The following is a 12680-nucleotide window of genomic DNA, read 5'->3' as shown; positions in this document are numbered from 1 at the left end:
TATTAAAAGGTTGAACAGAGGAAAGCGAGGCTAAATAACAGGAAAATATAGCACAAAGCAATAACTTACCTATCCTCTGTTGAGAAATGATGGACATGACATTTTCTGCTAAACCTTAGTGACTCAGGAACACATTTATGATGCATTCTGTCACCAAGACAACACAATGTCCTGTCAGAAAGATTGGATTGGTAATGGCTTTAAATACCAGTGTCTGTCTCTTTCTATCCCACACTCACATATACATAGCTGCTACATGCACGCTTGGTTTCCAATAGAGATGATGAATCTTACTCCTGGAGTAATTTTTTTCTTCAAGTGAAGTGGGGTCAGGCGCACTGTATTTTCTAAATGCCACAGTAGACATCTAGATATTAGTCATTTTGCAGTTTTAAAGCTGTTTGCAGAGTCGTGTCCAAATTGTTTTTCGTTTTTTCTTTTTTTTCCATTTTCTTAAAAAACACAAAACACAAAGAAAAGTCAGAAAGAGCCATAAAGAGAGGCGGTGCAAGGGTGAATAGAGCAAAACTGACATCCTTCTTTCCCATGCTTATCACATCCTTTTTCTTTTAACAGCCAGTTGTAGACACTTGCTTTTTTATTGGAACTATATCTGTTCCTTCAGAAACATCACACACAGTTGGCAGAGGAATGCACAATTAGCATATTCATGAGATGAATACAGTGGAAACTTTGGAGTCGCAAGCGACAGGGGGTGTGGGGTGGAATGCTGTTTGTGTGTATGTGTGTTTGTTGCGGAACAAAAAAGCAGATGGCACGGTGACTTTGAAAATCCAAAATTAGGTATGTTTTCATGAACTTCATGCTCATTGGCTATGTAAATCGCACAGTCAGACAGTCATGAAAGACAATGTTGTGTGTTTTCCAGCTTTTCCACTGAGATAATGTTTGTTGATTGAAATCTGCTTGGTACTTGGAGGCTCCTAACAGTTTTAATTTTCCGTTTGTGTGCGCTGGTGTGTGTGCGCCCCCACACAGCGTATATATTAGACGTGACTGAAAAATGACATCCTCATGAAAGTCATCTGATTGCAATGGGAAAGTGAGAATTTTTCTCTGGTCTCATCTGGCATTCAACAGTTAGATCTTTGTATTCCTCGCTTGCTAAGACGTCTTTTGATAATTTTGAAATGAAGGCCACAGTCTGCCAGTCCTCTTTGCACTCTACTTTTCCTAATTAGTGAATGGATGTTCTCCTGTTCTTTGACGTTGAATCTTGGCTATTAATTCTGGACAGATGTTAGTTTGAAATTCTGCCTTTCAGGTGGTGTGATGTCTTTGTCTGACTGCGTTTGCTTTCGGTATAAACAACTTGGTTTGCGAGTTTACTACGCTTTTAAGTGTCTGAGAGAGACCTATGACACCGCCACATCTGCCACTTATAGTACATCGATCCATGTGTGAAAGCTGAAACACTTTGTCTTATCTCTGAACTTTAAAATGAATTCTTGCTCGTGTTGTCTCAGCTTGCGGAGAGTCATTAGCATGTGTTAAATAAGGTTGGAGTAGTGCTAATTGTTCACAAACCAATCACACAAATTGCAGTCTCTAATTAATTGCTTTTTCTGCCTCTACAAACCATAGCCAGTTTGTTAAATTTTATCAATATGCAAATGTATGCTTCTACAATAGCAATCCAATAGAGGCACCAGATATATTGAAGGGTGCAAAAGGAATAGAGATGCAGCTTGTCTGATTTATCATCAGATTAGTGTACAGAATGTATCCATAATAAACAATGGAGGAGAACGTCTATCATGTTATAAATCTGCATACTGCTCAAAGCCCCACTTTGGTAATTAATTTGACCCTTAGGAACTTATCTTTGTTCATCCAAGTTACAGATTGTAAAGTTGTTTTTTTTCCCCATGAAAATACTCTCTTCCTGTCCTAAATGACCTGAGATGTAACTCTACACCATTGTCTCCTCTCTTCACCCACACCATCGCAACCACTGCGGTTCAAGCACGACTTACCCATGACTCTGCTCAAGAAACGATTCTGAAGAATACTGATATGGAAGTTAACAAGATTGTTTCCTTCGGTTTGTTACTTATGAAACCCCTCAGCTGTGGCGATGACCCCTAATTTCGCTAATGATGTCTTCAAACATTTAAAAAAGACGGCATATGGATTCAGCAACCAAGTAAAACCTTTGATTTATACTGAAGAGGGTATTTAAGTGAGATTATTTACACGATCTCTCAAAAGTTTTAGAACACCCCAGTTTTTCCATTTTTATATTGGAAATTATGCATGTTAATGCCTCATTATACTCTTAAATGAAAGCATAGATCCGATGAAGTTACAAAAAAATCAGTTTAGAAACCAAAAAGTAATCTAAACTTTTAACTCATCAAAGTAGCCTCCTTTGGCAGATATTACAGCTGAAAACACTCGTGGCATTCTTTCCACAAAATCAAATATTCTTCAGAAACTTCTTCCCAACTCTGCTGAAGAAGTTCCCATAAATGTGTGGTTCTTGTAGGTTCTTTGCTTTCTCTCTTCTGTCCAGTTCATCCCAAACCAGCACCATGAGGTTTAAGTTTGTAGACTGTGCTGCCACTCCATGTTCTCAAGCTTACTATCTTGTTCTTTTTTCCTAAGATCGCTCTGGCAGAGCTTTGACGTATGTTTTGGGTCAATATCTTGCTGTAGGATGAACCCCTGACCAACTAGGAACATACCAGAGGGTACTGCATGGTGCTGCAGAATGCTGTGGTAGGAGTTTTGGTTCAGGGGTTCCTCTCACTCTGTACAAGTCACCGACCCTGGAGCCATCAAAACAGCCTCAGACCATCATCCTCCATGTTTGACAGTTGATGTCACACACTGAGGAACCGTCCTTTCTTCTACTCGACGGCATAGAAAAATCCTGCATGATGAATCAAAGATTTCAAATTTTGATTCATCAGAACATAATACTTTCTTCCAGTCTTCAGCAATCCATTGGTGGTGTTTCATGGCCCAGACAATCCTCTTTTTCTTATTCTAAGATCTTAGCAATGACTTTCTTGCTGCCACTCCACCTGTCAAACCTGCAACTCCAAGTCTTCTCTTCACGGTTGAAAGTGAGACTTGCTTACTATTGCCACTATTAAGCTGTGCTTGAAGCTGTTGTCCTGTGAGCCACCTATCACCAAGCTGTTGACTCTCAGAAACTTGTCTTCTGATTCTGTTGTGGCTTTGGGTCTTCCAAACCTCTTCCTGTCAGAGTTTCCCCCAGTTTCTGACTGTCTTTTAATGGGGAAGATAATTGTACAATATGAAACCTTGACATTCTTGGCAATTTCTCTGTAGGAAAAATCTACATTTTAAAGTGTTATGATGGTCTGTTTCTTTTCTATTGTTAATTGCCTTTTCCTCTCCTCACCATTTTTATTGCAACACGCTACTTTGTACAATACAATACTGTTCAAATAACGCTCTGGAGGGTTTGGTGCCACTGTGTGTTCCAATAATACTTTTATGCAGACTTTCTTGTTCCCTGAAAAAGACCTTTTGTATAATTCTGAAATGTACATTATTTATCAGTTTTGGGTAACTTTACCTTTATTTTTTAAACCTCTGGCAGTTCACCACTTAGCTTTGTACCATTTCAGGATATTCATTGGAGCTGAATTACTTGAATTTCATTAAATAACTGGAAAAATTGGGGAGTTCTCCAACTTTTTGACCGATAGTGTGCCTTCCTATACAATCTTCTTATTTAGTCAGGTATGACCAATAGTCTTTGGTAACTAATGTTAGAAAACCTTGGATGTCAGTAGTGTAAAGCAGCATTACATTCAAATCTGGGTATGTATGCTGTCTCCTCGGCCCTCCTCGTCTTAATTCATCAATTGTCATGCATGCACAAATAACTAAATTAAAAAGTAGTGGCTGTAAAGGTATTCAGTAATGAAGTGTTTTAAATGCATTTAAAGAAGTTCAGCCCTTATTACTCAACAGACTGTAATTACTGGACGAGTCCCTCACTGTGACATTTTTACAACATTAGGTCCATCACAGTTTTTCAGGTCTTCATTATATCGAGAGATGAATTTGGAAAGTCCTGTTTAGAATGACTGCATTTCTGTATTTCATCATAATTGTCAAAGAATTTCCCACAATCGCTGGTTGAGTGTGTACCAGCGTCCTTTAAAAATGTCATAATAAATCATTAGGAAGCCAGGTGGAATTCACTGCTATACAAAATATTCAGCATAAACATTGAAAAACACATATTTAGAGCCTGCTCTGATTCTCACAGTGATTGACTGGTTTTAATAAAAGGATCATGTTAAATAATAACTTGGTCTCACTTGAACTTTTCTATTGATGCTCAGGGTTTACTTCGGAAAGCTCTTGACCTTTTTTTTGTTCCACGAAGTAGTCAGACTGTTCATTCAGCCAACAAGGATTGCTTCATTATTGCACTGATAATGTAAAGTTCAAAATTACACAGAAAACCCTTCTAGCTTCGTTCTGTTATTACAATTCAGTGCGATGCTCCACTCAGTTGTCAAGAGCCATTTTCCACTGCAAACATTTGACTTATAATTTCAAGAAATGCACAGGTGAAACATTTGCTTAATGATGGCACAATTCCATCAAGTGTCATGTGACAGTGAGCCCCCATGCACAGCAAAAGGAAGTCGAATGTGGCTCATCTAAACTGAACACATATCAGGTTATTTGATATTTAGTGTCTGCTATTACCAAACCCCAACTGGATGTCATTTTCTTAGATAATACGCACTTCAAGGGCATTGAAGTCTTTTAAAACACCCAATATATATACTTGACAACTAAGCGGCTCTGTAAAAATATGCTTTTCTGCATTCGAGCTGTTTTTAAATGTTGTATAGGTGATCACAAACCTTGTTATAAGGCTCTGGCAGGGCAATATATTTAAAAGGAGAGTTGAGAGGGTAAGGTGTACCATGACTCAAAAAGCTCCAAAAGATGGCAACAACTAACAACACTCTCAACATAAATGTCAGAATATGTATTCTACATTAGCGGTAATATCGGGCCGAGTCGCCAGATGGATCCCTTTGTTGTTTCATGATGTAGCAACTCAGAGAGGCAATCCATTGGACTACAGGCTGTTGTGTTAGCAAGCAGAGAAGATTGTGGGGATTTAGCTGGCAAGGGGCACCGTGACAGAGACTTCTATGATGCTGGCCAGATTTTATGTAAAACATTCTGCCACAGCTTGCCCTCTCCCTTTCTGCCATCTGCTTGCAAATGAAGGATTGGTCTTAGATTGGTGGTAGACGTGCTATGATAGACCCTGATCTGTGACGTTGGCTTAGGACATCCCTAGTTGGAACATTTAAAGTTTCGTCAGTCACAGCTTAAATGCTTGCTGATCTATGAATTCCTCACCTCTTTCTTTCTTCATCTTTCCCCACTCTGGGCAACTCACGTATGGCTTTGTTCAAACCGAAATAAAACTATTACGGTAGGAAGAGATGAGTGTAACTCATTGAAATGTTGTGGTCTTTATACCACTTAAACAATTAAACACAAGCGTTGATCAAAAAGTTTCAAGACTGTGCAGTGTTCAAGTAGCATTTGTTGTGAATTAGGACCTCACTTGACACCCTGTTATTAACAGCAGCAGGGACTTGTCAGAAGCACTGCTGGCGATGGCTGCGAAACATCTTAAACCGTGTTAAAGTGGTGACTCTTCAACTTGCTGTGACTGAGCACCCATGGCACAGTTCAGGTCATTTTGTGCTAAATGTTTTCCATCAAACACTGTAGGATGTTACAGTGCAATGTTGGAGGATTATTTCCTGTACATAACCACATGAATGATAGGGAAAACATGGACTCTTCTGGTGCTCCTTACCATTTAGAAGATCTGAGCAACTCTTGGTCGAGGCATAACATTATGACCACCTTCCTAATATTGTGTTGGTCTCCTTTATGATGCTAGAACTCCTCTGACACAGTGGGGCATGGACACAAGACCTCTGGGGATGTACTGTGGCATGGGGATGGTGACAGTGAATTCTGTGGGTCCTGTGGGTTTGCTAGATCATTCTTATCCTGGCACATCTCACAGATGCCCAGTAGGATTTGGATCTAGGGAGTGTGGAACCCGGGTGAACACTTTAGCTCTGTCGTGTTCCCCGGGCCACTCCTGAGCAGTTTTTTAACAGTGTGTCGGGGTGCATTGTCCTTCTGAGGGTGACAACTGGTATCACGGACTGCTTGTTGACATGGAGGTTAAGGGGTTGCTTGACCTACAATGTTTAGATGGGTGGTACATGTCAAACACCCACATGAATGTCAGGACTCAACGTTTCCCACTAGAACATTGTATTAGAACAGGATGATTAGCTTCACCTGTCAGTGGTCATAATGTTGTGGCTGATCAGTGTATGTCTTTTCACTCATTTCGGAACCTTCGTAGGCAATAGAATCTGTTTGATCTTTCTGCAAATTAGAATACCAGATCACCTAAAGAGTTGTGTGGTTATTTTGCAATGCACTAATAAATAACAAATGTTGTTAGCAGTGCTGTAAATATGAGTATTTGTTCTGCTTCACTTGTTTTTGCACACAGTCTTACATGGATGGTTCTGTGCATTTGTATATTTCAGACATGGCACGCCGTTGGTGTACCTTGGAGGGTGGCTTCCTGAGTTACTATGAGAGCGAGCGAAGCCCTTCCGCCATCGGCAGGGTGGACGTCACTGAAGTGGTTAGCCTGGCCGTCAGTAACACAGAGACGATGACCGGAGCTGGGTATGAACACACACACACTAAATGTATGATACGAGCGTGTCCGAAAGATCAAAAAAGCTTTCAAACCTATGAACTGGATTTACTGTGGTTGTAGAGTTTCTTATAGCATTGGTAATTATGTATGTTAATATGCTCTTTGTCTTCTTTTTTATATAAACTACACTTTGTACAATTTCAGCCATATTAGAGGCATCCAGCATTAAACTTTTTGTCTCATTCACACACAGCCCACACATACTCACAGTGCAGATTTACAGTCATTTGAAAGGCTTCATTTGCATCCCCTACACTAAATCATAATTTATGTGATCGTTGAACCTACTCAGAGGACACACATGCCATACAGACACAAAAACCCTTCAAGCGATTTATTTTCTTCTGTTGGCTAAATTACAATTTACTGCACATGTGATTCATATGTTGCAGAGCTCCAGGCTGGTTTGACATAAACACCCAAACGCTCACATGTAAACATGGGCTTCTGTGTTGTTTCTCTCCCTGGTCATATGTCTTATTAGCATAATCTTAGACTGAGTATTACTCACTTTAACAGAACCATCAGGGTTTTATGAGATGCTGTATTTCCTGTTTACTTTGGCGCGGAGGCAGGGGAAATGACACGTCTTTAACTGCCACTTCCTGTGTCTGCTTTACCTCCCCGATCCCTTTCCTCACCTCTCTGTCTGACTATGCTACCGTTAAAAAGTTGCTTTGACTGCAGACTTTTTTCCTTTATTTCCTCTGGAAAGTGATGCAAACGCGCAAAGAAGCAGCAGATGTCTCGATCCTTTTCTGCTCACGCTCTTCGCGCTCCCACTGGATCTTGCCGCGTGTGTGTTTGTGTGCTTCAGTTCCAAAGCAAGGAGTCTGATAATGGCTTATGATTAAAGCACAAGCCAAGTCCTTAATGATAGTAGCAGATGTTACGAAGAGGGAACAATGCTTTTATTTGTAAATGTTATTTATACAGCCATTAGAAACACATCTGGCTAGCTAAAACTGTGACCTTTGGAAGGAGTTGGACGCGTACACACAGCCGTGGCAGGGTTAGAGCGATAATATTGAGTGTGCACAGTTGCTACAAAGCAACAGTGACTTGCACCATTTTTAGCCCGCCGCGTACATCCCATTTATAGGTCACAGCGTCACCCCTAGAAAGGCTATTATTTCTCCGTCGCTAACGCTCATAATGGCCGTGCGTTTCACTAGATTAAACTCTTGCCTCCCCTCCCTCTCACTTCTGCAACTTCCAGCATTCCCAGCATGCCTGTGCACGGAGAGAGCAGGGACGTCTCACCTCTTGACTGTCTGTCGCTCATGAATATTAATGTATGCAGATGACACCCTCCCACCAGCAGCCTATCACCACGCTACAGGAGGCTGTAGGTGTCGTTCCATTAAACACGGCATTTGGGTAATTTCAGCGTGGCAGAGGACACCGTGAATTATAGCGCGGCCCCGAAACATACGTTCGCTAAAGTCGTATGAATATTACAAACCCACTCCTAAGGAATTAATGCAAAGGGAGTATGTTGGCTGGTGATAAGTTGAGTGTTTTTTTGACTCATCCGCCTGTTTCGACAAGAATATTTCCAAGTCAGTTCTGACCTTCAAAATCAACTAACAACCTTGGAAACAAACCACCTCTTTGCTCTTTCCCTCTTTTTCGTCACTTTTAGCCGCTTCCTTTCATTTTCTGTCGCTCTTCTTTTTTGCCGTCCTCTCCCCTCGCACTCGCACACAAGACTTTTTAGAACAGCTTAGGCAATAACTTTGTCAGTGAGATGGCTTATATATATATATATATATATATATATATATTTGAGGGCTGGGGGGAATTAAGACTTCTTCAGAGCGCACAAAAGCCTTAAGGAGGCAATAAAACGCTACAGAAATTCATATAGATAACTTTGTGTTTGTTTCAGGTGAAGCTTGTGCAGCAGGCTCCTCCGCAAGGAAATGTCTGTAAACTCTGTCAAAATTGGTTCAGTAATGAATAAAAGTCTACTTTTCCCAGCTCTCTCAAATAACTGCATGAGCTTGTGAACTGTAATTAAATGAAATTCAATTCAGACTTTTTCAAATGTGGTCTGCAGTAATCAGCCGAGAGATCTGCCTTTGTGACAGACAGTGTAAATCCACTGTGGTCTTTTTTTTTTTTTTTTTGATGATGTTTTTTTTCAATTGTATTCATATGTCTGTCGGGTAGAAAAATAATCTTCATTGTTTCAGTTACATATCAGTATTTCAGCTCAGATTTGACACAAATAGGACATGCAGCAAGTCTGGAACCATTACCAATTATGTCAGTAACACTGTTAAAGGTGCTAAATTGAACTTTGACCGAAAGTCACCATGTCCACAATTATTCATAGTAAAACCAATACCGATAGCCGTAGGATGTTCAAACAAACCAAAGGGTCTACAGTCTTTAATATTGTTTTCAATGTTTCTGAGTTTTTGTTTTTTGACCTGAAAGCTTCAGATTCCTGGATAAAATCTCGAGATTTTACCTCACTCCACAAAGCGTTAAATCATCTTTTATACTCATACAAACTTCTTCTAAACACTCCTCTTCCGTTCTGGAAAGCCACAACCCATCGTCTGCAGACCCAATCAGGATGTACAGTATATGATGTAGTCTTATCAAAAGTTTTACCACCTCCTCTTTTTTTTGTTTTTGTTTCTGTTGGGTTGGCATTATTTCTTCTTAGCTCAGCGTGACCTTGGTTTCAACTCATGAGTGCAGACGAAGAGAGGGCATGCACATCTTATGTGGGCTTCATGGGCTTCCGTTGGGTTGCAGCTTCCCACAAGATTATTTAGTGTACTCATAACTTCCGTTGTCAGGTTAGGTCTTCTGATCTCGTCACTGGTAGCTCTTAAATTTGATCCACACGTCCTATTTGTCTTGTTTCATCATTTGTTTGATAAAATGTCACAACACCTGGAGAAAACCCACACATGCACAAGGAGAACATGCAAACTCCATGCAGAAAGATCTCAGGCCCAGGCCGGGACGTGAACTGGGAATCATCTAGCTGTAAGCCCTGCACAGTTTTGTGCACAACAAAAACGCGTAACGACAAAATATGAAAGCAGCAGAGAAAGACTCTGAATAATGTTCCGCATCTCATCCAGGAGGTGTGTAGTGCATATAGGTGACAACCCATTTAAAACAGAGGACATATGCAGTGCTCGAACCTTTGTCATCCTGGCCGCATGTTGTGTCTCTGATCTCACGTCATTATTTCAACACCTCTTCCACTCTTCCTGCTTCCACTCCCTCCCTCTGGGACTCGCATCTTTCATCCCCTCCCGTGCTTTTCTTTTACGATAGCATTTGCCCGGCACATCAATGCACCCCTCCGCCGCGCTCTCCCTCGCTCTCCCTCTGGGACACACCCCCCGACCCTAACAAGCACACCTGCCGGCGTGGAGGAAGGTGAGGACGGGGTCACGCGAGGCCACACAAACACCCGTTTCTCGCCCGTTCCCTCTGACAGAGGAGAGCGTCTCGGCGCTGCCGTGACCCCCACCTTAAACACCCATCGCTGTAGCATTTAGAGCCGCCCTCGCTGTAGCGCCAACAACTACTGCTCGGCAGTGTGTGTAGACCATTAAGGCAGTGATCCTCTGACCCGCGTACCTTCCCTGAGGGAGAGATGTGGGGGGGCTGAGGCAGAAACAACAGGACGAGAAAGACCAACAAAGATTAATAGCTGCCTTTTTTGCTTCCGACAGTAAGGGTTTTTTTTTTCTTGCCTGCGAGTCCACGTCTGTGCAGGGATGAGTGTGGAAGTGCATGCGTGCTCCGTTTTTTTTCTTTCTTTCTTCCTTTTGAAGCATCAAATGTTCAGCGTGCATGCAACTGCTCGTGGACACACACTTTTATCTTCATGTCCTGATGGGTGAATGTACCTTAATGACTGACAGATACACATTGTTAAAGTGGTCATTTGAATATCTGAAGTATATGACATGGAAAGCGTGCTGCAAGCAAAACTGCTGTATTCTGCTGAAGTGAATGTCGCTACATGTAACTTGTCAAATATTTTTTTTTGTCATATGCATAGAGGAAAAAAAAATCTTCGCTCACACACCATTTTAAATGTGACTAAATCAGTCTTTTTAAAGTAGATACTGGATCTTAATGCCAAGTCGCAGCGCTTCCGGACTTACGCTACCGTTCAAAAGTTTGGGATCACTTAGAAATGTCTTCATTTTTGAAAGCAAAGCAGTTTTTTCACTGAAGATAACATTAAATTAATCAGAAATACAGTCTAGACAGTGTTGATGTGTTAAATGACTATTCTAGCTGGAAACGGCTGATTTTTAATGGAATATCTCCATAGGGGTACAGAGGAACATTTCCAGCAACCATCACTCCTGTGTTCTAATGCTACATTGTGTTAGCTAATGGTGTTGAAAGGCTGATTGATGATTAGAAAACCCTTGTGCAATTATGTTAGCACATGAAAAAAATCTGAATTTTCATGGAAAATGTGAAATTGTCTAGGTGACCCAAAACTTTTGAACGGCAGTGCAATTTTTGTCATGTGCAGAGAGGGGAAAAAAGAAAGCTCCACCCGAACACCATTTTAAATCTGTAGTTTTAAAGTAGACACTGATGCAAAGATGCAGATCTTATCTACCTATCTCGTGAAAAACTCAACGCTTTTAGGGATTTGCTCGAATTTCAATTGTATTTTTGTCAAGAAGCAAGTTGTCATTACAACGTGGCGTGTCTTTTTTTTTAATTTGGAAACACTGATATAAAATTATTGAAGTGTGGGAAGTAAATATGGTAGTCTCACCCTCGCCAAAGTAGTGTGAATATTCAGAAAATTTGTAGATTTGTGTTGAACACGCACAGTAATTTGAACTCTCCTGTAAAGCAGCCGTCTCTCAACTTTACTCCAGCTGCACTCCTATATGTTAGTCCAGGGGCACTCGAAGGAGACTTCTCCTCAAAGTTAAAGAAAAAAGAACAAAGAAAACAACAAATTCCTCAGCCAAGTAACCAAGGGCGTCAGTTTGTTTTTAAAAGTGGGGGGGGATGGAGACCATAGCACTTGGAGAAAATGTCCAAGAACGGCAGCAAAATGCCACAAGCTGGGCTTGAACTCACAACCACCGCACCAAAGGCGGAGGCTCAAGCTGTTGAGCTATCGGTACATGTGGGTAGAAGGGTCTGTGGGCCGCTATAGGACTAATTCTCCCGGGCCAAAATTTTGCCCCTGCACGCCTCTGGTCGGAGCTTCCACTTGGCACAGGCGCAAGTTTAGCATCTGCACGTTTTTTTTTTTTGTTTAACCTCACGAAGGTGTGCTGCATGTCTGTGCAACTCTCGGCCGAGTGCGGATGGTGCGTTCAGGAGCGTCGGAATTTTCTATACTACTGAAAATAACTGGGTTTACAACGGCTTACATGTGAAGAATTTGAATGTGTTGGAGACAAAATGACCCCTGACAAAAAGTGGGGGGGACACATCCCCACCGTCCCCCCTAAACTGACGCCTATGCAAGTAACACATTTAGGCTATTCCATGTGGTCTTCTTTTAATGTGATAACTAACCTCTCTTTTTTTCACTTCCATTCACTGACCCTGCTGGGGTGGCCTGTGTCCCACTCTGAAAACCTCTATATTAGTCATGAACAGAGTGTTTAGTAAACAGTGTGGCTCGTATCTAATTGAGACAGTTGGGATCTCCAGTAATCACACAAGAAAAATAGGTGTTCACAACTGATGTTCAGCAAAGGCAATTACAAATCCACAGCTTGTCCAAAATTTGGCACTACAGGCAACATCTAATAACCACCTCGGAACTCTAGGATACAATCAAATTCATTTCAAAGTGAAAAGAAAAACTAATAATAATCATTTGTTTTCCTCATTTAATAGGCTTTTATCT

At 41.2% G+C, this 12680-nt stretch overlaps 1 protein-coding gene across 2 annotated transcripts in view; it reads left to right on the top strand.

The window, feature by feature from the left end:
• arap2 (ArfGAP with RhoGAP domain, ankyrin repeat and PH domain 2) overlaps positions 1-12680 on the top strand; it is a 221349-nt gene that overhangs the window by 157491 nt on the left and 51178 nt on the right. For both annotated transcript variants that reach the window (XM_051944258.1, XM_022200496.2), the window contains exon 16: positions 6621-6765. In XM_051944258.1, the coding sequence (XP_051800218.1) occupies positions 6621-6765 (145 nt within the window). The remainder of the gene's footprint in view (positions 1-6620; positions 6766-12680) is intronic.

The sequence above is a fragment of the Acanthochromis polyacanthus genome, chromosome 23 (assembly GCF_021347895.1).
Source record: "Acanthochromis polyacanthus isolate Apoly-LR-REF ecotype Palm Island chromosome 23, KAUST_Apoly_ChrSc, whole genome shotgun sequence".
NCBI classification, from domain to species: Eukaryota; Metazoa; Chordata; class Actinopteri; family Pomacentridae; genus Acanthochromis; species Acanthochromis polyacanthus.
This window is presented reverse-complemented; position numbering and strand designations above follow the sequence as displayed.